This window comes from Saccopteryx bilineata, chromosome 6 (assembly GCF_036850765.1).
Source record: "Saccopteryx bilineata isolate mSacBil1 chromosome 6, mSacBil1_pri_phased_curated, whole genome shotgun sequence".
Taxonomy (NCBI): Eukaryota; Metazoa; Chordata; class Mammalia; order Chiroptera; family Emballonuridae; genus Saccopteryx; species Saccopteryx bilineata.
Window position 1 is genome coordinate 101,424,207 of NC_089495.1, and position 25,180 is coordinate 101,449,386.

General features: G+C 38.7%; 1 protein-coding gene across 5 annotated transcripts in view; it reads left to right on the top strand.

The window, feature by feature from the left end:
- Positions 1-25,180, top strand: part of AKAP11 (A-kinase anchoring protein 11) — a 65,508-nt gene that overhangs the window by 11,401 nt on the left and 28,927 nt on the right. For all 5 annotated transcript variants that reach the window (XM_066237472.1, XM_066237470.1, XM_066237471.1 and 2 more), the window contains 3 exons: positions 12,106-12,209; positions 21,318-21,434; positions 24,407-24,454. In XM_066237472.1, the coding sequence (XP_066093569.1) occupies positions 12,147-12,209; positions 21,318-21,434; positions 24,407-24,454 (228 nt within the window). In that variant the 5' untranslated portion in view covers positions 12,106-12,146. The remainder of the gene's footprint in view (positions 1-12,105; positions 12,210-21,317; positions 21,435-24,406; positions 24,455-25,180) is intronic.

A 25,180-nucleotide genomic window follows, 5' to 3' on the forward strand; every position in this document is an offset into this window, starting at 1 on the left:
GAAGAAACTTGCGTCCAGTCTTTCTGGGGAACATGGGGGGTAGTGTAAACAATCCAGCACCACAGCTTAACAGCCTTTTGCAACCTAATCAGGCAAGTGAGGTGGGGGTTGGACAGACTGTCAGCTTACAGCCAATTCCCCATACCTCTGTCCCCCAAAAATCTAAACTCCAAAACCTTGTTGGTATTTTGGTCCCCAACAGGCACATATTTCTCTGGAATACCATAGGGCACACACTTTGAGAACCACTGCTCTATTGTCTGATTTTTATAGCTTGCATAGTTTCTAACAAGAAGTTTCCTGCTCTTTCTTATTCCTCTTTATGTAATGTGTACTTTTTTTCCCTGGTGGATTTTAGGATTTTTCTCTTTATCAGTAGTTTTTAGCAATTTAATTATGATGTGCATTGGTGTGGTTTTATGTTTATTCTTCTTAGGGTTATTGATATTCCTTGGATCATTCAGTTGATAGTTTTCATCAAATTTTGGAAATTCTGTGTTATTATTATATGTCACCCCTCCACACCCCACTTTGGGATTCCAGTATTTTTTTTTTTTAATTTTTTTCTGAAGTTGGAAATGGGGAGGCAGTCAGACAGACTCCTGCATGCGCCTGACCGGGATCCATCCGGTATGCCCACCAGGGGGCGATGCTCTGCCCATCTGGGGCGTTGCTCTGTTGCAACCAGAGCCATTCTAGCGCCTGAGGCAGAGACCACAGAGCCATCCTCAGCGCCCGGGCCAACCTTGCTCCAATGGAGCCTCGGCTGCAGGAGGGGAAGAGAGAGACAGAGAGGAAGGAGAAGGGGAGGGGTGGAGAAGCAGATGGGCGCTTCTCCTGTGTGCCCTGGCCGGGAATCGAACCTGGGACTCCTGCACGCCAGGCCGATGCTCTACCACTGAGCCAACCAGCCAGGGCCTGGGATTTCAGTATTTTTAGGAGAGACTGACTGATGATGCTTTTGTTATTTTTGTTGTTTATATTTAAGTTACTTCTTTTGTCTGGTTTCTATTGCTGTGTCTTTGGGTTTTTCTCTTGCAGTTCTAGTCTGATATTAATTGCATCCAGTATATTTTTATTTAGTATATTTTATTTTCATCATTTTATTTTAATTGGAGTCTCATATCTTGTCTGTCTTTCCTTATGATCGTATTTTCCTCTTTCTTCTTGAATGTATGAAACATACACTGCTCACAAAAGTTAGGGGATATTTTATAGCTTCATACTCATTCTGAAATATCCCCTAATTTTTGTGAGCAGTATATATTTATAGTATAGTTCTAACATCTTTTCTCTTCATTCCATTATCTTTGTCATTTCTAGGTGTACATTTACTGTATGGACTTTTTTTTCCTGGGTATATATCAGGTTTTCCTCCTCCTCAGTATACTTGGGCATTTTTTATTGCATGCCAGGCTGTGAGTTTCAAGCTGTTGTTTGCTTGATTTTGTTGTATTCCTAAGAGTGTTGGATTTAGTTCGGGTGCACAGTTAGGTTATTTGGAATCTATTGGATTGTTTTGAACCTTCCCTTTAAGCTTTGTTAGCGTAAGTCCCAAAGAGCATTTAGTGTACTACTGACTTAGTCCCCCAAGGAACCCAATTTCTTTCTGAGGAGTCCGTCCATTACCTGGCACATTGCAAGTTTTTCCACTGTGGTTGGTGGGGGTGCAAACTATTCCATGCTCTGTCTGCCTGTAGGTATTATTTGGCCTACAACTGTTTGGTAGTTATTTCCCCAACCTCAGATACTTGGCACAGATCAATATTCAGCCAAGAACTCTAGGGGAACTCAACTGCACTTTTTTTTTTTTAAGTGAGAGGAGGGGAGCTAGACAGACTCCCGCATGTGCCCCGACCAGGATCCATCAGACAACCCATGTCTTGGGCCTACACTTAGACCAGTAAGCCACTGGCTGTGAGAGGGGAGGAAAGAGAGTAGGGGGAGAAGGAGGTGAAGAGAAGCAGATGGTCGCTTCTTATGTGTGCCCTGACTGGGAATCAAACCCTGGATGTCTGCACGCTAGGCCAGCATTCTATCCACTAAGCCGGGGGTCCCCAAACTATGGCCCGCGGGCCGCATGCGGCCCCCTGAGGCCATTTATCCAGCCCCCGCCGCACTTCCAGAAGGGGCACCTCTTTCATTGGTGGTCAGTGAGAGGAGCATAGTTCCTATTGAAATACTGGTCAGTTTGTTGATTTAAATTTACTTGTTCTTTATTTTAAATATTGTATTTGTTCCCGTTTTGTTTTTTTACTTTAAAATAAGATATGTGCAGTGTGCATAGGGATTTGTTCATAGTTTTTTTTATAGTCCGGCCCTCCAACAGTCTGAGGGACAGTGAACTGGCCCCCTGTGTAAAAAGTTTGGGGACCCCTGCACTAAGCCAATGGGCAGGACTAGGACTCATCTGCACTTTTCTAAAGATCACTCTTTCTGAGCTCTTCTCTCCAATGTTTTGCCCAACAAATCCTAGATGCCTTGGCCTTTGCAAACTCTGATGTTTGTCTCTGCAGCTAGGTAAGACTGCCAGACTGCTTGGTTTTCCTCTCCATGTTGTGACTTGGAAGTAGCTGGATCACAGCCCTGCTTTGCCTGTTGTCTAATATTTGAAAGTCAATATTTTATATATTTTGTCTTGTTTTGTAATAGTTATATTCAACATAATGATTTTAACACTTGGTTATTTGGGGTTTGTCAAAATATGTATTTGGAGCAGTTATTATAAATATTTCCCAAATATAAAATTAGTAATTATTGAAAAGTCTTAATTATATTTTCTCAAATAATTCATTAAATTTACCCATTAAACATTTAAAGGCATACTCTGCACTTTAAAAAGCATTACTTTTTATTTATTAATTGAGCAGATGTTTGAATGCTTATTGTGTTAAAATGCAAATACAATAAAACACTTGTTCTCAAGGAACTCCCAATAGGAGGGACACATGCAAACAATGGCACCAGAAGAATAAAGAACAAACCACTTTGGGAGCATAAAGGAGGTGGTCACTGTTTGGCAAGGAGATGAGCCAAGCCTTTGTCAAGGAGGGAGCCCCTTGAACTGATGCGTGAAGAGATAGTAGCAGTTCAGCTGATGCGAGAAATGGTAGATTTGATGGATGTTTAGGAGGATGATGGGTCAGGATTTAGTGATTTACCAGATGTGGTAGTCTGTAGGGTTTGAGGGAAAGGTCAGTTTCTAGCTTGCTTTACTGGCTCAATTGGATTACTGATGTTTCCAGATATAGAGAATATGAGGAGATTATTTAAACAGAAAGTTTCATTTAGTTTTTGAACATAATAATTTTGGAGTTATTGGGATATTTAGTCAAAAGTACTTAACTGATGCCTGACCAGGCGGTGACACAGTGGATAGATCTTTGGACTGAGATACGGAGGACCCAGGTTCGAGACCCTGAGGTCGCCAGCTTAAGCGTGGGCTCACCTGGTTTGAGCAAGGCTCACCAGCTAGGACCCAAGGTCGCTGGCTCGAGCAAGGGGTTACTCGGTCTGCTGAAGGCCCCCGGTCAAGGCACATATGAGAAAGCAATCAATGAACAACTAAGGTGTCGCAATGAAAAACTGATGATTGATGCTTCTCATCTCTCTCGGTTCCTATCTGTCCCTATCTATCCCTCTCTCTGACTCTCCCTCTGTCTCTGTAAAAAAAAAAAAAAAAGAAAAAAAAAGTACCTAAAGGACAATTGAATATAAGGAACTGAAAGTAAGGTGCACACAGTGAACTGAAGATGTACAGGTTAGGGAGTTACTTACATAGTAAAATGCAATGGTAGAGATAAAATATTCTTGGAAAACTAAGGATGAATACCAAGGCGGACAACGTTGGAAGTTAGAAATATTAGTATTAGAATAAGAAATTGTGAAAGAAATTAGGGAAGGTGACTAATGGAATGGCTAGAGAGAGAGATATCTCTCAATCAGAAATATGTAACAGGATACTTGTTAAAAATAAAGATTTCTGTTTTTCATGTAGACTTCCTGAATCTGGATCTTAAGGGATGGGGGAAGATGTTAGAAGTAAACTGGTCCTTATGGTACTGAAGTTTGAGGACCAGCGCTGTAGGAAGAGAGTCAAGATAGCACAGTATTGTTGATGGAACACTGAGAAGGCTTTTCAGGATTCCTTGGGTTGGTATAAAAACTCATGACAAAAAAGAGGTCAGGAAATAGATGATGCTGTTGCATAGATGAACATTTCTTAGGCTGGAGGAGAGGAGGAAAGACTTAGGAAATATTTTTTTCTTATTATAAACGAATATGTGCACATCCAGAAAAATAAAACACATAATTACATCCATGCTTATGAAATCAATGATTATGCCCATCTAAAATGTTTTCTTTTATATTGCACATATAAATAAATATACACATGTAGTAATACAGATTTTACACAAAATGAGGATAATGTGAACATGCTAGAACCTGTTTTTTTTTACTTATCTGTGTTTTTCCCATTTTATATGATATTTTATAACATTTAAAAAGCACTTAGTTGTCATGAGTGACCACTATCATGAGTTTATCTGTATCTGTCATATTTCCTGAATGTGTTCAAACACACACAGATGTGTCAGAGTTGTGTCTGTAATTTTTTTAAATCAAACTGTTTTCACTGTTTGTAACTTTCTTTCTCCATTAGTATTCTGTGGACATGCTGTCATATTAGTATGTATTAACTCCAACAGTTGAGTAATAGTCATATGAATATATTATAATTTACTGTATTTGAATTGATGAACTTCTAGATTGTTTTTAGTGTTTTATTTTGTTTTAATGACTGTTCTTTTGTATATGTCTTCGTGATTTTGTGTAAGTATATATGTAGGATAAGACGTGAAATCTCAGGTTCTAAGGATAGGTGCAGTTTATTCAGTGACCTTTACCTGTTTTCTGTACCCTTTATAGCTGTTTTTTTTTATTGCGCGCTTTTATTTTCTTTTGCATTCTGTTATATTTCTTTAAAATTTCTTGGTGTTCCAGTGTTTTTAGCAGTATCCTGCTTTTTTGCTGCTTCTAAGGAATTTCATAGTGTTTTTACATTCTGTGTCTTTTTCTGGCAGCTTACTTTGGATTTGTTTGCCTTGTCCATCCGTACTTTCTCGTCTCTGACCTGCTTTCTCAAAAAAAAAAAAAAAAGATCTAAGTTCACTTTCATTTCTTTGTAGAGAAACACAGAGTTTTTTTCCTGTATAGGACTCTGGTTTACTCACCCAGAATAGGTCACAAAGCACTAAAGCATTACGTGAAAAGTTGATTATTACAACACAAAAGTATCCTAGGGAAAAATACTTGTACTGTCTATTTGCTCCTTTGGTGAAATCTGTCTAAAACTGCATCCTTCCTAATTATATAAGATGGTGAAGGAACCCTGCCTCTTTCTCCCCCATCTTTCTCCACATCATTTCCAAAAGTGAGTTTTGTCTGGCCTGTGGATAAAAAGCCTCGACCTCAAATGCTGAGGTCGCCGGTTTGAAACCCTGGGTTTGCCTGGTCAGGACACATATGGGAGTTGATGTTACCTGCTCTTCCCCCTCTTTCACTCTCTTCCTCTCTTCCTCTCTCTCACTAAAAATGAATTTTAAAAAATGAGTTTTTTTCTTTGCTTTACCAGAAGTACAAATCATTTAATCTCATGTTGGATTCACTTTTATACACCATTGCATATTCTCTGATAGATTTTTTTCTTTGTGAAATAATGTTTTTCTTATGTTTTAAGTTAAGTAGGGTTCAGTAAATGTGTTTTTCTTCAATAAGTGAAGCGAAGTGTAGACGTGGGATAAAGTTTAGTTTCTTTTTTATTAGTATAAATTCTGAGGTACTATTCTGAAAATAAATAATGTGAGTTTGGGTTGCATGATTATATTTGTCTGAATTTTTTTTTCCTTAGTGTATTCCATTTTATACTGATTTTATTTACTTTTAAAAATGTTCCTACATAGTTCCATATCATATTCTATACTGCTCACAAAAATTAGGGGATATTTTATCACTTCATTTTGAAATATCCCCTAATTTTTGTGAGCAGTGTATTTTACTTCAAAAAGAATGTTCTATCTAGGTCTGTTCTTCAGGAATATTGTAGGCAGAGTAAACTGGGGTGGTCAGAGATGTCAAATCCAGCTCGTGTCTCAGAGCACCCAGGCCTCCCAGCAAGCTCCTTGGAATTCTTTCTTTTGCCTTGGGCATGGCCTGTCACACCTTCAGGTGAGCAGCTCATAATGGGTCAGTTTCTTTCCTGATGAAGCCTCCAATGAGTGTTTAATCTTTGCTCATATTGGCTCTAGTCAGTAGCTGCAAAGGTAATGGCTTCTTCCCATCTCTTTTCTCAACTGCACCCTTTCAGGATTCAGAAAGTCAAGATGCTTTGTGTGCCTTCACTCTGTCCTGCACTATTGCTTTTACATGGTTGCCATTGCACTCTAGGCTATTCAATCACTCCTTTTTCTGGCATCTTGAGTGCTACTTATTTTTCTTTTATAAAGTGTGATGAACAGCTTTTCAAAGAGTTTTGAGTGGTTACAGACCTGGGTGTTAGAGTGTGGAGATTTGGATATGAATCTTAGCTCTACTGCTTGCTTAATTTCCCCTTGCCTGTTTCTCTCATTGTAAAATTGGGGTACTACTCAGCCACTGCTAAGGATTAAATAAGGTGTTAATGCATTGCTCTTAGTGAAGCACTTGGTGCTTTACACACTTTGCTTAGAACCCTAAATACTCCAGAATCATTGTTTCCTTCGGTGAGTCCCAGAAAAGGAATGGTTGTGTCACAGGACAGGAGTATTTTCAGGGTTGTGATATGCATTTCAAAACTGCCCTCCCGAGGGTGGTGTCAGTTTACTCAGGAGCTGAGTTTGAGAGTTTTGCTCTTCCGGAACCCTGTGTTGACTTATTATATGTTTTATGTGCAATTTGAGGCAAAGTCCACTTGCCTGTAAGGCTTCTTTTGGCCTGGGACAAATAAAGGATTGCCTTCTTGCTTTGGCCATTTACACCTTGGTGTGACAATTTTGTTCTTACTCGTTTTGCTGCATAAGTAAATATTTTAATTTTTTCTACATATGTTTTGTAGTTTTCTAAGTGCCTCCTATAAATTATTTTTCATTTGATTCTCACAATAAACTAGCCGTGTAAGTCGGGTAATACATGTATTGAGAAACCAGGTCTAGAGATACTGCAATTAACTGAGGAAACAGCCAATGAGAGGTAAAACAGGAACACAAAAGGCACTTTAACCTGGTGCATTGCTCTTTATTTCGTGCTGTTGGGACCTCGGTTGCCTTTCTTACACTCCTGCTTCATTTCTACTCATTGACCGAATTTCTCGTTAGACCACTAGAAGTCATCTTAATTCAGAATAGTATACCATTCTAATTCTCTTTCTAAAAATTAGAATCTAGCAATCTCTAAAGGAAGGTGTATGTGTGCACACACACTACCCTTCAGTTTTATCTCTAGTATAGGAGTATAAAATTAGAACTCCACTAAAATGTGGTGTTTTTCTTCCAGTTCTGATGGGACTAGGCTGAAGTTTAGTTTTCCATACACATTTCTCTATGATAAAATTTATATTAATAACCGAATGTGTCTAAAATTTCAAGTAGTTAATTCTTTATAAGACCAGTTTGATTTGAAACTAACCAATTCTTTTTTATTTTCTTCGTTTTTTTCTGAAGCTGGAAACGGGGAGAGACAGTCAGACAGACTCCCGCATGCGCCCGACCGGGATCCACCCGGCACGCCCACCAGGGGGCGATGCTCTGCCCCGCCGGGGCGTTGCTCTGTTGCGACCAGAGCCACTCCAGCGCCTGGGGCAGAGGCCAAGGAGCCATCCCCAGTGCCCGGGCCATCTTTGCTCCAATGGAGCCTCGGCTGCAGGAGGGGAAGAGAGAGACAGAGAAGAAGGAGAGGGGGAGGTGTGGAGAAGCAGATGGGCGCCTCTCCTGTGTGCCCTGGCCGGGAATCGAACCCGGGACTTCTGCACGCCAGGCCGACGCTCTACCACCGAGCCAACCGGCCAGGGCCCAATTCTTAAATCTCTATTGGTTCAATATTTTAGTGATTTAGAATTCCGTTCCCATTTCTACCTTTTATTTTAATAAAACATATTGTTGCCTTGTTCTCCCCTGTATCCTTAACGTCTAATGCAAGTAGATTTTGAATGCATGAATAGATTACTGAGTGGTGAGAGAGTTAAACTCTCAAAGGTATTTTATTAAAGCATTGACAAAGGGTTCCAGTATTTCCCAACCTTTTTTGTGCCATGCCCCACCTTAACCTTTCTAAAATTTTTATGTCCCCCCCTATGTAACATACATAATTTTTAACATTAAAAAATTGATTTGTTCACTTAATAAACATAAATGATAGGTTCTAGGAAGAAATCACTATGAAATTGTTAACAAAACACAGTAAGTAAAATTTCAAAACATATAATGAAAAACAAATTTAAATTCCAAATAATTTTTTTTTTTTTTGTATTTTTCTGAAGCTGGAAACAGGGAGAGACAGTCAGACAGACTCCCGCATGCGCCCGACTGGGATCCACCCGGCACGCCCACCAGGGGCTACGCTCTGCCCCTCCGGGGCGTCGCTCTGCCATGACCAGAGCCACTCTAACGCCTGGGGCAGAGGCCAAGGAGCCATCCCCAGCGCCCGGGCCATCTTTGCTCCAATGGAGCCTTGGCTGCGGGAGGGGAAGAGAGAGACAGAGAGGAAGGAGGGGGGGAGGTGGAGAAGCAAATGGGCGCTTCTCCTATGTGCCCTGGCCTGAAATCGAACCCGGGTCCACCGCATGCCAGGCCGACGCTTTACCGCTGAGCCAACCGGCCAGGGCCCCAAATAATTTTAATACAGATTTTTCTCTATTAATTTATTATTTTAATTTAGTGTGATCCTTGCGCTTGATGCTTGCTGCACAGAGATTTTATATTAGGTTCCAATTTGGTTAGCTTTAGTTTCAAGTCTCCACGTTGTGTTATATCCAGCCGATTTCTTTTTTTTACCAGTAAATCATTTACAGCACTAAATCCACATTCAGCTAAAAATGAAGATGGAAACGGTAGCAATAGTTTTCTTGCACATTTAGTTGAATTTGGGTATTTGATTTCTGTTTCATCACAAAGCCATGCCATCGCTCCTTTGATATTAAATAAAGCTTTAACTGACTCATCATTTTGCAATTCTGCGAGTTCTTCTTGATACTGCATATTTGATATATCAGACAAATCCACTAACATTGGCTGCATCATCCATGTTGAGAAATCAATTTGTTTTAAATCAGAAAATCTTTCTTTTAAATCAGCCAATAGAATATTCAAATGATTGACAATAACAAGTAAAGCGGTATCAGTTACTTCACATTTTTGGAGCCAATGAAACTGTTTAAAGTTTTTGTTGTTAATATGTTTCTGACATAACTCAATATTGGTAATGAAACCAGATATCTTTGCTTTTGCATCGACAAGAGTTTTATTTGTTCCTTGAAGTTGCTTATTTAATATATTTAGTTTTTCAAAGATATCGGCTAAATAACTCACAAATGCTTTACCATCTATTGTTAACATACTTCATTTCAGGTTTGTTGCTTAAAAAAAAATCACTAAGAGTATCAAACAGTTCCATAAATCTTTTCAAACAGTTTCCTTTAGATAGCCATCTGACTTCAGTATGAAGTAAAAGTCTCACCTGGTCTTCATTTTGTTCTTCACAAAATAGCTTGAAAAGACACTCACATTTGGCACTAGCTTTAATAGCATTAACACACTTTATTACTGTATGTAATACTTCATTCAGAACAGGCGAGATGTTTTTAGCTACCAAGTTTTCCCTATGAATAACACAATGCACAAGAATCATTTCTGGATTCGCATCTTTCATCAATTTTAAGCAGCCATTTTTCTTGCCCATCATATTGGGAGCACCATCTGCAGCACAAGATGTTCTATTTTTCATTGGTATATCATTGACATCTAAGTAGTTTTTTAGCTTATTATATATATCTTTGGAGGTAGTGGTGCTTTCTAATCTTTTACAGAACAACATTTCGTCAGCAAAATGTCCTTTATCAATATATCTTACGTAAGTTATCAATACTGCCTCACTGTCTCTCAAAGTTGATTCATCCATTTGCAAGGAGAATTTTCTTGTTTTCAGCTTTTCAATAAGTTTTTCAATATCCTCATTTCGTCTATTCTTCTGCTAACAGTATTGTCAGAGTGGCATAGCTTTTACATCTTTGTCATCTTTTTCAAAAACCGTTTTTAAGAAATGCTGATATTGATAGTTTTATTAAATTCTCTCCTATAGTATGATTTTCTCCAGTTTTAGCGACGAATAAAGAAATTTGATAACTAGCCTCAAGAACACGATTATTAGTTGAAGTATGAGCAGTAAATAGAGACTTTAATGTTGTTCTTTTTTCAAAATTTTTCTTTAAAGTTTTAAAGTAACTCAAATCTGAATTAATATGAGCACTATGTTTCGCCTTCAAATGTGCCTCAAGACGACCTCGTTTTATTGATTCGTTGGTCAAACATTGCTGGCATAAAAGACAAAAGAGAATCCGCTCATTGTGAGCAGTGGGTATGAACCCAAATTTTAAATATTCCTCCAAATATTGACGAGTTTTTTTCTTGCTTGCACCACTCATTTTACTATGGGCTATAAGAAATAAAAATAAGATCAATTAAAAACTAATATTAAAATATGTGTTAAAATATATTCAATGTGACATAAACGTATACTAAAAATTCATATTTATTTAAATGTATATAACACATTTACTACACTACCACCGCAAATCAAAAGGTATCTATATTTTTTCCACTTGACAAAATTTTCTGGAAAGTTATGCTTCTAAAATTAAAATTGTCGTGCATGCACTATTATAGCCCCAATAATATTTATAAAATATTAGTGCTTTCTAGCCCCGATGCAAGAAGTACTTAATAAAGAGTTTAATATTGATAAAAATAAAATCAAATACTTACCAATTATATCTATACAATATATATATGTATATTTATTAAATCAACGAACTTTTACAACAGTTTTGACTGACATTTCAAATTAACACCAACTGAATGATGTGAAACACTACAGAAGTTGCGATGGGCCAATTAGGTGAGAATAACTGCGTTGTTTAGCGAGTTTTTAAAACGTCCGGGGTTCCCCGCGGCGGAAGGCAGGCTCCGCGGTGAACCCAGGACGAAGTTTACTTGACGATGCCAATCACCCAGTTGATATTTTGGTCTTGTCAAATGAAATTATACTTAATAATTATTTACTGCAATTATTTAAGAATTGCATTTTTTGTTAAATTTGGCACCGATATCTAGCATTGCATTTAAATGGCCCAGGGCGAAAGAGTTAAAGTCCTGTCAAGTCCATTTTCAAATTGCCCCCCTTAACTATCGAATTGCCCCCCTGTGGGGCGTGGGCCCCATGTTGGGAAACACCGGTTTAGACTAAGTTTTAGTTTCTCCCAGGGAGAGAGTGTGAGTGAATGTATGTGTTTTAAGTACTATTCATCGTTTAATTTGGATGTTTTTTTAATTCTAGTCATTGGTATGCTGCTAAGATTACAGTATAAGTAATTTGTTTTTGTTCATCTTATTTTAATTTGATATGTATAGATTACACATTTTTATTTGTATATTATCAAACCTTTTAGCTCAAGAAATTAGAATATGTAGAGCATTCACAGTTGCTGTAAGGATAGAGTGACTTTTGGGAGACAAGAAGGCTGGGAATCTTTTTGTCATATTCTCTTACATTTTAAAAGGTTTTTCAAATATTTCTTGTTGAGGCTTTCAGATACTTTCTTGCAATAAAAAGGCTAGTGAGAATGATGTTAACTACTTTATAATAGTATAATTCAGTATCTTACTAAGTAATATGTGAACGTATTTTCCAACTATTCATGTTGGCTTGCTAAGTAAATTTTAATGGCTCAGAATTTTTGTTTATGTTTTTATTTCTTTTTTAAATGCCTGTAGTTTAGAAGTTATTTTAGGGAAGAATGCTTATCTGAGTCACTAAAGTTAATAAATTGTTTGTTTTCTTTTATTATGTATTCTTTAGGTGTTTTATGGATTAATTCTTTATACAACAGTAATATAGTTATGGCAACCTTCCAGACTTTCAGAAACAGTCACATGAAGACTACTAGAGCATCTGTCAGAAAAGTAAGTTCTCTATATTTAATTTTAGTGATAATTTTAGTAAAAAATGTTGATAATTTTGTTAAGCAGCTATGATATTCTTGTTTTTAAGTTAATCTCATTACTGAAATTAGTAACATTACTGAAACTACTACATGACAGTAATGATAGGAAATCATAAAGCAATGAACTTTATTTCCTCAAGATCACAGTGCCTCCCCATTTCTTCTCTGCAGGTAGTTTTCTCTCTTCTTTTTAGCAATGTACCAGGTGTGAATTTTCTTGTATTCCTTTAGCTACACCCCAAGTGTTATCATCTCTCCTCCATCCCTCCCTCCATCCCTCCCTTTCTCCCTCACACTAGAAGAACTAAAAGCACGTGGCATTTTGGTAGTTAATGTGCCCTGTAGCTCTACCACCAGCTTTGCTAATTTCTCATTTCTAGGAGAGTGTACCACCAGGGGGCACACTTATTATGTCCACTTTGCCAGAGGTGTTGCTGTCCAGATGTGTTGGAGGACTTCCACCTCCTGCTTTTATGTGCTTTTATGGACATGATGATGCTGCAGCCACTTTCCTCTCTCATTGGTGCTTTTTCTTCATTCATTCAGCAAATATAAGTTTGAGTGTTTACTATAGGTCAGGTCCTATGCTAGGTGTTAGATAATCAGTAGTGAACAAATTTCTGCTTTCTATAAATGGTAGTGTATTATACTTTTTTCATATTAGCACCAAGACCTATATATTTAAATTAATAATTAAATTATACTGATTGCTTTATGTTAATAATTAGAATTAAGAAATATACATACAAAATAGGGTAATGAGCTAGTGACTTTGTTCCTCAAGCATAATACTGCATACCTTTTGGCTCAAATTTGCCAGTGTATTCCTGAGATAAGGACTTAGGCCATAGCCAAAGCTTTGTGCTATTTTAGTGTCTTTTATTATTCAGCACATTATCCATATTAAATACACAATAAAGATTTGGTTTGAACTCACTTGAATACTTGGAAACTCTTTTAGATGAAAGTATGTGAACCCAAATATTATATCCTGTTTATATGTATGTGTGTTATGCGTAGACTTATAGCCCTTTTGATACTTCCCTCGGTGTGGCTGAGTGACGAAAACTTCCCTCTTGGCTAATGTGGAAATTGGAAGAGGTACTTGAATTTTCTAGATTTCACTTTTACTTTACATTAAAGATAGAGATACTCTGAATATTTATTAAGAACCGAGTATTAAAGAAAATCATACTACTCTCGTTAAAAATGTTTTATTATGAAAAATTTCAAGCATATCGAGAAGTTAAAAACATAGTGCACTAACACAGAAACCTGCATATCAAATACCAGTATTCAGCAGTTGTTAATATTTTGTCTTACTTGGTGTGTGTATGTGTTTGTGTATTTACTTTTTGGAGAACTACTTGAAAGTTAAAAGTCTTAATGTCTCTTTACCTGTGAACATTTGAGCTTGCTTCTTCCAGGAATAACAGCATCCTTTCACATAATAATAATCGTATCATTATCACATCTAAGAAAATTAAATGTAATTCCCATATATCTAGTGCTCAGCCATACTCAGATTTTCTTTATTACTCCTAAAATACCTTCTATAGTCCTTCCAACTCCCATTTTGGATTAAGAGTAATCTCCTAGGCCTTACATTGCTTTTGATGATTATGACTTATTTACATTTCTTTCAGTATGAAAGTTCCTCCTCTTTTTATTTATTTTAAAACATTTTAAAATTAAAAAAATAAATAAATAGAACTTCAAGATTTTGTCGTCTTCATAATAAAACAGAAGCCAGAGCTTAGAACTGGATCATGAGGTCCTTTTTATTCTCCCAGTTCAAAAGCTTGCATCTCTTAAAGCTAGCACTCTCTTAGATCTGCAGAAGAGCTCAATGCATACAAGCCTCAGCAAAAATTCTTTGTTGTTTTAGCCCTTTTCTGTAAAATTGGCTTAGTCTGCCCCCCATAGCCACTCTGCTTCCTGTCATAATGTTCCTTTCCTTAAGCATGCGGAGAATCCTTGCCCTTCTTGTACTGTATCATTGGGCGATCTTGTACTTTTTGTACTGTGTCACTTTATGGGTTGATGCTTGCCACCCTTCTTACAGAAAGTCCAGCAGGTGTTAGCATGTTTACTCTATGTCTGTGAGAGTGCTCTCCGCACAGAAAAAGCCCCTTCCCCTTTCCCCCCCACACGTAAATTTAAGATTAACTTCTTGAACAGTCTAGGTCAATTTTTGTACAATGTTCTGTATTCTGGTTGTCTAGTTTTTTCACAGTCCTATTTAACTTTGTTTTCTTTTGTATTTTTCTGAAGCTAGAAACGGGGAGAGACAGACAGACTCCCGCATGCGCCCGACCGGGATCCACCCGGCACGCCCACCAGGGGGCGACGCTCTGCCCCTCTGGGGCGTTGCTCTGTCGTGACCAGAGCCACTCCAGCGCCTGGGGCAGAGGCCAAGGAGCCATCCCCAGCGCCCGGGCCATCTTTGCTCCAATGGAGCCTTGGCTGCGGGAGGGGAAGAGAGAGACAGAGAGGAAGGAGGGGGGGAGGTGGAGAAGCAGATGGGCACTTCTCCTGTGTGCTCTGGCCGGGAATCAAACCCGGGACCTCTGCACGCCAGGCGGACGCTCTACCCCTGAGCCAACTGGCCAGGACCCTATTTAACTTATTTCTCTCATCTATATTTTTCTTCTTGTCTAGAAGTACGTATTAAGGATTAATTAGATTCAGGTTAAATATTTTTTGGCAAGAATACATTGGTGGGCTCTGGCTGGTGAGCATTGGTCCAGAGTGTGGAAGTCCTGGGTTCAAAGCCCGGTCAGGGCACACAGTAGAAGTGACCATCTGCTTCTCTACCCCTCCTTCTCTCTTTTTCTTTCTCTCTCCTCCCTTCCTGCAGTCATGACTCAAATGGTTCAAACAATTTGGCCCCGGGCATTGAGGATGGCTCCATGATCTCGCCTTAGGTGCTGAAATAGCTAAGTTGCCTAGCAACAGAGCAGTGGCCCCAGATGGGCAAAGCATTGCCCTGTGGGGGGCTTGTGGGTGGATCCCAGACGGAGCACATGCGGAAGTCTGTCTCTCTTACTCCTTGCCTCCTCACTGCCTCTCACTTAAAAAAAAAAAAAAAAAAAGGCCCTGGCCGGTTGGCTCAGCGGTAGAGCGTCGGCCTGGCGTGCGGGGGGGGCCCGGGTTCGATTCCCGGCCAGGGCACATAGGAGAAGCGCCCATTTGCTTCTCCATCCCCCCCCTCCCTTCCTCTCTGTCTCTCTCTTCCCCTCCCGCAGCCAAGGCTCCATTGGAGCAAAGATGGCCTGGGCGCTGGGGATGGCTCCTTGGCCTCTGCCCCAGGCGCTAGAGTGGCTCTGGTCGAGGCAGAGCGACGCCCCAGAGGGGCAGAGCATCGCCCCCTGGTGGGCAGAGCGTCGCCCCTGGTGGGCGTGCCGGGTGGATCCCAGTCGGGCGCATGCGGAAGTCTGTCTGACTGTCTCTCCCCGTTTCCAGCTTCAGAAAATAAAGAAAAAAAAAAAAAAAGAATACATTGATGTGAAGACAATTTCAGGTTTTCCTATGATGTGATGCAAAAATCGGTCAATTGAGTAAGTAATAGTAACTGCCAGAGCTGTCCATTTTTTATATTTTAGTTAGCAGATAATCTATGGAAGTCTTGACTGTTTGCAAATATCTTGTTTTTTTTCCACCAACCTTTCCTATGATATTTTTGGCATTTCTAGATGACCCTTTCCTGAATGTATTTCCTGGAAGTTGCAGACTGGTGATTTTCCCTCTCTCATTTTTTTACATTTATTAGCCAATATTCTCCTTGAAGAAAAGCTCTCTCATTAGCCTTAGATGAACTGTGGTATATCTCCTATAACGGTGGGGTAAATGCCCTTTGATTTCCAGTTTTCAGACTAATGATTTAGTGAAATAGTCACCTCTAGTGATGGCAAGTCAGTTGATTTCCTCTCACTCATTTGTTTATTTGTATTGCTCTGGACTCATGGATTTAAAAAGTTCTGTATCTTCTAATCCTTTATTTATTTATAGTCATTTATTCATTCACTCCTTTATTTCAGGTTACTCACATTGTTCCAGACTTGGTCCCTGGTTGCCCCTGCAAGCTGGTCCCTATGTCCTTTTGTCTCAGGCTCATACTTCTTTGATTGCTTCCTTGATTTCTACTACAACAGATGGACCTCAGTTGTTCCTTCTGCTTTCCCTACAATTGGCTGCGTCTCCAGAGAACCCTAGATAGTATTCAGAAACCAAGATCTGGGTACTAGGAATGTCCATTGCTTCTTCAGTGTCATGAGTTTATATTGATAGTTCAAGTTCAAATTTCACATATTAATTTCTTTTCTTTTAGTTCATGTTTGTATCTTAGCCTGAAAACCTCCAATCACCAGTGAAAACAGTATCATTTAAAATTTTATTTATTTTCAAACCCACAGAAAAGTTAGGGGAAGAAAAGTACAATGAACTCCCCATATGCCTTTTACTTAGATTCACCCTGTTAACGTTTTACCATAATCACTCTGTGTGTGTTTTATACACACATGTACACGTATATACGCACTTCTCTTCTGTTCATACATGCAGACCCAGGGAAAAGGCCAGAGACTGAAAAACATACCTCCGTAAGCAGAGGTCAGGGAAAGACTGAAGAAGGACGTAGGCTACTCCAGTCCAGCAATTAACAGATTTATTAAGGGAAACTCAGGCTCATCTTGGGCTGTGGTATGAGGAAGTAGATAATCTCTATAATGCATGGCAGGCTGGATGAGGGTACTGGACTGGTCCCAGGTAAGGGAAGATGCCATTCATGCTTGTTCAGGCAGGTCAGTGGCCTGCTCCAGGAGTCAGCACAGTGTGGGGCGTAGTGGAGTCCCATCATGTCTGAGGGGATTTATGGGAAGCAATGTCTCTTCTGGACTTACAGGAAACTATCTTTCTCTGTTCTGGCCAGGATCTAGTATAGCTCAAGGGTCCAGTAGCAGTCATGTCAGGAAGTAGTCTCATATACCTTATGAAACATTTTCTTCTCACTGTGTCAGCATGCATCTCTTAACATCAGCATCGTTACCCCCCCCACACACACACAGACACAGAAAATCAGTAGTTCAGTAACATCGTCTTACATGCAGACCATACACAGATTTCCCTTTTTGTCTCAAATATCCTTGTTACTCTTCTCTTGCCTTTTGTCATGGATACAGTCAAGGTTCACACTCTCTATTTGGGTATTTTGTCTTCATAGTATCCCCCTCTTTTCTCATGACAGCAAACCTTTGGAAGTCTGGATGAGTTGTCCCATAGAACATGTCCATATTTGGAGTTTGTCTCTTTTGCTCTGTGATTAGGGTTAGCAGAAACCGCTTAAGGTGATGTGGTCTTTTCACTATCAAATCAGGAGATACAAGGCTTGACCATATGTCCAGTATGAGGACACATAATCCCTTTGTAATTAATAAGTAATCTGTAGGGTGATTCTGTGAGACTGTGAGTATCCTGTTTCCCAGTAGCTTTTAATCCAGTGGATTAGGGTACATTCATGTTCCTAAGTCAGTAATTACATAGGGAGTTACAAATGGGATTTTCTAATTTTGTCATTCTGTCCATATTTATTAGCCAGCATTCTCATGTAAGGAAGTGCTCTTCTTTGTTTTATCTCATTTTGTAGGTTTTTAAAAATAGTTATAAATCAACACACAACTGTGTTGGGGAGGGTGTGGGGAAAAGGGGAACCCTCCTCCACTGCTGGTGGGAATGCAGACTGGTGCAGCCACTGTGAAAATCAGTATGGAGATTCCTCAACAAACTAAAATTGAACTGCCTTTTGACCCAGCTATTGCATATTTAGGAATATATCCTAAGAATCCTAAAACACTGATTCAAAAGAAGATATGCACCCCTATGTTTATTGCAGCATTGTTTACAATAGCCAAGATCTGGAAACAGCCCAAGTGTCCATCAGTGGACAAGTGGATAAAACAGCTGTGGTACATATACACAATGGAATACTATGCAGCCATAAAAAGAAGGAAATCTTACCTTGTGTGATGGCATGGATGGACCTGGAGATCACTATGCTAGTGAAATAAGCCAGGCAGAGTCTAATGAATACGGTGAACAGAGGAACGGAATAGAGGCAGAGGCAGAGTCATGGGAACAGAGACCGCCATCAGAGGGAAGGGGGATGAGGGGACGGGATCAGAGAAGGTGAAGGGATTAGTGAAATTATATATACTAGATTTTTCACTCCCTAAGATGCATCTGACCATAAGACACACCTAGGGTTTTAAGGAGGAAAATAAGAAAAAAAATATTCTGAACTAAATGGTGTGTTAAAATATTTAATAAAATACTGTATTTTTAACTCCCTAAGACACACAGGCATTTCCCCCTCCACTTTTGAGGGGAAAAAGTGCGTCTTATGGAGCAAAAAAATATGGTACATAACACAGAGATACAGATAACAGGACAGCAAATCCCAGAGGGAAGGGGGGAGGGAGTTAGGGGGAGAGGCCAAAAGGGGTTTAATTTGGGGTATGATGTTGGAGGGTGAGGGTGTTCTATTGAGCAGGACACTTGAATCCTTGTTAACACAATAAATTTAAAAATTTAATAAGAAAATTGAATTTAAAAAGTTATTATAATCCATTACTGTTTTTATTCTTTTAATGTCCAAATTGTCCCAAATTAGGCTAGTGGGAATTTCTTTTTTTTTTTTAATTTTAATTTTTATTTTACTTATTCATTTTTAGAGAGGAGAGAGAATGGGAGAGAGAGAGAGACAGAGAGGGAGAGAGAGGAGAGAGAGACAGAGAGAGAGAAGGGGGGAGGAGCTGGAAGCATCAACTCCCATATGTGCCTTGACCAGGCAAGCCCAGGGTTTCATTTTTTTTTTTTTTTTTTTTTTTTAGAGAGGAGAGAGAGAGGGAGAGAGAGAGAGAAAGAGAGAGAGAAGGGGGGAGGAGCTGGAAGCATCAACTCCCATATGTGCCTTGACTAGGCAAGCCCAGGGTTTCGAACCGGTGACCTCAGCATTCCAGGTCGACGCTTTATCCACTGCGCCACCACAGGTCAGGCAAGCCCAGGGTTTCAAACCGGCGACCTCAGCATTTCCAGGTCGACGCTTTATCCACTGTGCCACCACAGGTCAGGCCTAGTGGGAATTTCTTCAGGCTGGCTTCTATGTTCTTTTGAAATGACCTTGTTAGTATCTGAGCACTTCCTTGCATTCTGTCACAATAAGATGTTTCAGCCTTAGACCTGGAATTAGCCATTTTCCCAAGGATCTTTAGTTCTTTTCATTGCCACATGGTATTTAGAAACCAAAATCTAGGTGCTGGGTATGCTCATTGTTACTAAGAGTCATTGCTTCTGTGATTTTCAATGGAAAAATGTAGTACATATATTTAAAGAATCTTGAGTTCATATTGATAGTTCACATTCAAATTTAACTACATTTTTTCTTAACTGCTTTTATTTCATATTTGTAGCTCTTTTAGGCTGAAGATTTCCACTAATTTTCAGTTTATTAAAATTAGTGTACATTTATTGATACACAGTGGGGCAAAAGCAGGTTTACAATTGTTTGAGTGAAAAATGATACAGTAATTAATAAATAATAATATAAGAATAAGCCTGAGTTTTATATACTCACTGCTATAAGCCTACTGTTGCCCCACCCTGTAATATGTGAGGTATTGAAATGTAGAGAGCCAAGTGTGTTAACTACAGTTTTACAGTCTTTGGCCTCAATAATTTAGTTTCATTGGTAGGAAAGACATGCAGAATGAAAACAGTAATTATATTGTGATATAGATTAAATGATCTTAATGTGCAGTGAATACAGTAGGAACTTTGAGAGATTTATTATGACCAATGGGTGGGAAAATCTTCAGAGGTCTTAGAATGGGTAGGATTTCTACAGGGGAAGATTGGGGGATAAGGATAGTTCTGATAGAAGAGCAGATCAACAAATCAGCAGGAGAATATGGTGGAAGGAAGGAAATTAATGTTCTATTGTCGTGAACCTACGCGACCAGTCTTTTCAGGTCCCGAGCGAGAACGGTTCAGAATTAAGAAAAATACACTAAAAGAGTTAAAGAATAAAAGATGGGGTTGGCAGGGCTCTGCAGTTACTGTTGGCAGAAAAACACCACCCTAGCAGAAAAACATGGCTGCCCTCAAAAACCGCATCTTCTTTGATTTACTGGGCAAAGTGGGACATTAGCAAGTCAATAAGATCTTTTCTGATTACAGTTTCCAAGGCAACCCAAAAATTCTACCAAGTGCAGAAAACCCCCCACCAATACATAAACATACACAAAGAAGCCAGTCTTTCCTTCCAGGGAACATGGGGGGCAGGACGAGCATCACAGCTAACATGGAGGTGTGGGGAAGGGCTTAGCTTTTTGCAAGCGAGGTTGGGGGTTTGGGCAGACTGTCAGCTTAAGCCACTTCCCTACACCTCTGTCCCCCAGAAATCCAAACTCTACAAACTCTGTCTATTTTTCGGTCCCCGACATTCTATTTATGTATGGTAACTTTTCCTTCCTCTGATACTTTGTACTTGTGACGTGCTCCCCTGCCGGATCTGGAGTGCCTTCCTTCACATTCATCAGTCATATAGCTCCCTTAAGTTCCCTGAGAAGCCTTTCTTGTGGTTATGCCTTTCTTTCCCCATAACCAATCTTACTAGAGTGATCACTGTCGTTAGCATTCCTTACTGTAGATGTACAGTATCTCACTCCTTATATAAATTGTTTCTTCTGTTCTGCCAAGGACTTAAAAATCAGGTGTGCCGTTTGTTAGGATGTGATGTGGGTTAGGTGTAAGGGACCTGGTGTGAGGGCTCGTGCTCTTCCAGTAGGCGGAGTGCCTGGGTTAGGACGTGTGTGTGTTTTTGCATTGGAACTCTATTGAAGCATTTCGTCCTTTCTTCCTCTTAGCTGAATTGAGTTATTTATCAAAAGATATATGCCAAATGAATATTAATTGGAGAGTTACTTTTTCTCCCTTTAAGACTAGAATGTCTCCTGGATCTTTAATCTCTTGTCTTGGAATTAAATCAATTAAGAGTATCCTTTACTTTCAGAGCTTCAGTGAAGATGTGTTCCAGTCTGTGAAGTCTTTATTACACAGCCAGAAGCAACTATGTAGTGTATCAGCAGAGGACTGTTTAAAGCAGGATGAACATGTTAATTTGACAGAGGTTTGACATACTACTTTCTATATCCTTTCCTAATAAAGCACAATGTATTTTTTAGACCTGCATGATCTATTTTTAAGATGCCTAAAATCTTTACATATTACTGCATGGATGAAAAGTATCTCTTTTAAATACCTACTATTGTAAATGTCTTGGTGTGTTATAATGAGCACATTTAATTTAGTGCAGAGGTATTATTAACCAATCAATCATCAGCTAGAAAGTGCTATATTAGATAATTCCTACTATAGTCAGTAGTTGGTACTTCTGAAATTTTCTACTGTGAAATATAAAATATATACTTATTTTTTTAAATCCTTTTTGGATTATTGTTTTCTTGATTGTTTAACTTTGATTCCAAGTGAAAAAGTAGTAAGTTTATTTTGAAGTGAAGATATTTACTACTTTAAGATAAGATATACCACTGATCATTTGTTTCTTTATACATCAGTGTTTCCAGACTTTGTTTGAATTTATTACTATAAAAAGGAATAAAATTTTATTCTGCAGTATAAGCATAGCTCATTAACATATTTATGCTATCAAATAAGAGGGTATTAGATCATTGAGCCTGAAAAGTAAGGTATAAGGTTGCTAATTTAAATTTTTTTTTGGAATCTGTTCTAATAAAATCTTGATTATTATTATCTTGTTGCATGTGAAACTGTATTTGAAGTCATTCCATAGAGTGACTAGCTACCTTTAGGCCTGTAGTATTTTCTGACCAGCCTTTATTTATTTGCTTATTTATTTACAACAGAGACAGAGAGGGACAGATAAGAACAGATAGACAGGAAGGGAGAGAGAGATGAGAAACATCAATTCCTCATTGTGGCACCTTAGTTGTTGATTGATTGCTTTTTCATATGTGCCTTGACCACGGGGCTACAGCCGTGCCAGTGACCCCTTGCTCAAGCCGGTGACCTTGGGCTTCAAGCCAGAGACCTTTGGGTTCATGCCAGCCACCGTGGGGTCATGTCCATGACCCCATGCCAAGCCTCTCTTTTTGTGTTGGCTCAATTTCTATGTTTCTTGACTATTTTATTGTTTTCCCTTTTTATTTTCTTAAAGCTGAGCCACTCTTAATCTCCTCAGCTGTTGCCAAGTGTGACAAGTGTCCTGTACCCTTCTTCTGCCCTCACACAGTTTCCCAGCCTGGATTGCTTTGGCTCCTTACGTAGTGCCTTTCTGAGCCCACATTCCTTCGTCAGGCCTTCCTCAGTCAACAGGAGACATGACTCTCCTGGCATCTTCAAATCCCCAAGCCAGCTTATTTTCTCTTTTGTATTCAGTAAAAGGAAACTAAAGAATAAAAGGAATTTCTGTCTCACTTTTGGGTGTACATACCCCAAAGTATCTTTTCGAAGAAAGGAAGGAAATTGCATTGACTGCCTCTTTGTTATTGAGTGCCTATGATATGCTAGGCACTTTCCTCTACATTATCTGATTCACCCTCACCACTGTGGAGAGGTTGTATTGCGGTAAGTCTTATAGATGAGGAGACAAGGTACAAGAGGTTAACAACTTTCCTCGACCTCTAGAAGTTAACTATAACAATTCTGTGAAGTAATAACCCTAATAAATCAGAGTAAAGATCCTGGAGTAATTTAGGATTCTGACTTGCTTCCAAATCATCAGAAAGACATCAAAAATATATTGAGTATTGCTTTATATTTTAACTGTGCTAGTTTCCCTTAATTCCTAGAATTATTGTGCATATTACTATCATTTCAGTGTTTCTTATTTTTAGACACAGTGCTTGCTTAGTAGACAGTTTACTGTTCTGTCTTCAGATGCAAAATATTTGTTTCAGTGATGTCAGGGACAAAGGGAAGATAATTTTAAAATAGTACATTTTTCAGATTATAAAAGCAGTACATACTTCTTATAGAAAAATAAGAAATAGTGAAAATACAAAAAAGAAATGACTATCATTAATCTTATGAATTAAAAAAAACTGCAGTGAAAAAAGTAGAAAAATATACAGTCACTTATAATTCCATCATCTCGAGTTAATCACAGCTTGTAGTTTGATGTACTGCCTTTTAGTGTTGTTTCCCTTGCATATGTTTTTAAAAATAAGATTGAAATTGTAAGGATACTCATTTTTCAGTAACTTGTCCTTAACTTCATAATGTGACATTTTCTCATATCATTAGATATTCTTGAGTAATTTAATTTATACAAAGTTCTGCAAAGAAATCTCTCTATAAGGGCATTGATGGAAATAAGTGATGATATCACAGGTAGTCAAGAAGGAGGTAACCTTGAGGGCCTACCCAGGGAAGGCCTCTCTGAGGAGGTGACATTTAAGTTGGATTTTGAAGAATGAGGTAGAGCTAGGCATGAAAACATCCCGTTGGAGGGGGTGCTACTGCGAAGCCCTTAGGTTCTGCTGGGCATATTCTAGACCCAGATGGAAGCCTATGTAAATGAAAACGAGGGAAAATTAAAGGTGGCTAACCTGGAGCCTTGGACCCTCAGGTAGGGCTGTGCTGGGAAGCATGGGGGTTTGGACAGGCAGGTGACATGATAATACAGTATTTGGGATTGGGAAGAGGACTGCAGTGGTGCAGATGAGACGTGCTTGGGGGGCTGGAGAGAAGTGGATATATGTGCAATACGTGTTGGGAGTAGAATTGATTGAACTGCATTATGCAAATCTTTGGTGAAGAACCTGTGTCATCATCTTGATGAAAAAATGAATCATTCTGTCCAAGAGAGTCAGCATTTTTATTTATTTAATTTAAGTCAGGTTGACATAAGACATTCTGTTAGTTTCAGGTGTACAATATAATGATTCAATATTTGTGTGTGTATATATATATATATATATATATATATATATATATATATATATATAACAGTATTGTAATGCTTTATGTGTTTTTTTCCTGTTTCTCAGCTCTCAGTAATCTAAGTAAGATAAAACATTAAAACTCAAATTAATGGAGCTTTATTCATTTTTTATTCAGATCACATTTCTGGGTTTTAATGAAGAAACAGATACTGCTCATATACAGGTATGGTTGATTTATTGAACTAGGTAGGATTGTGAGAGACTATTTGAAACAAATTTTGATACCATGAAGAATTTGCCTTATTAACCAGAAACTTACACTAAACTCTTCTGTTATCATTCCTCTTTCAAGGATGGCATTTTGAAATCAGTTTCTGAGTGTGCTTTGGACATTTTCACTGAGTACTCTTGTTATGGAAAACAGTTTTAGGTTAGGAGTCCAAAAAAATCATTTATTTGCGAAGGTGGTAAACTGTAGGCTAGGTTTTTCTTCATTCTGTTGCTAAGGTAGAATGTAGGACTTGGTTTTTAATTTGGTTGGTTTTTAAAATTAAGAATCTGACCTCAACAGTCAGATTCTTATATTTTCAAATGAGATAGAATTAAATTTAAAAGGTAAATTTGTGAAAAGTAATAATCAACCAATGCAAAAATTTTAACCTGTTTGATTGACATAGGAATTGATGGAGGGTTCAGTTCCTCTGTCAGTGGCTGAGGTTAGGATCAGACAAGGAAAGCTTCACGGTCCCCTGGAGAGTCTAAAGCTCAGTGAAGTGCTGGTACACTTCTTTTTACCTCATGCAGGGTGTTAAGAGCTGGACTGCCCTATGTTTCCTTTTGTGGCAGTGAAAGTCTCCTGATAGAAGAAATAACACTATTCAATTCTTTGTGGAAATGTGTGTCAGGTATTAATGAATGAAAACTCTGTTGTGTCTTGATTGTACCCTTG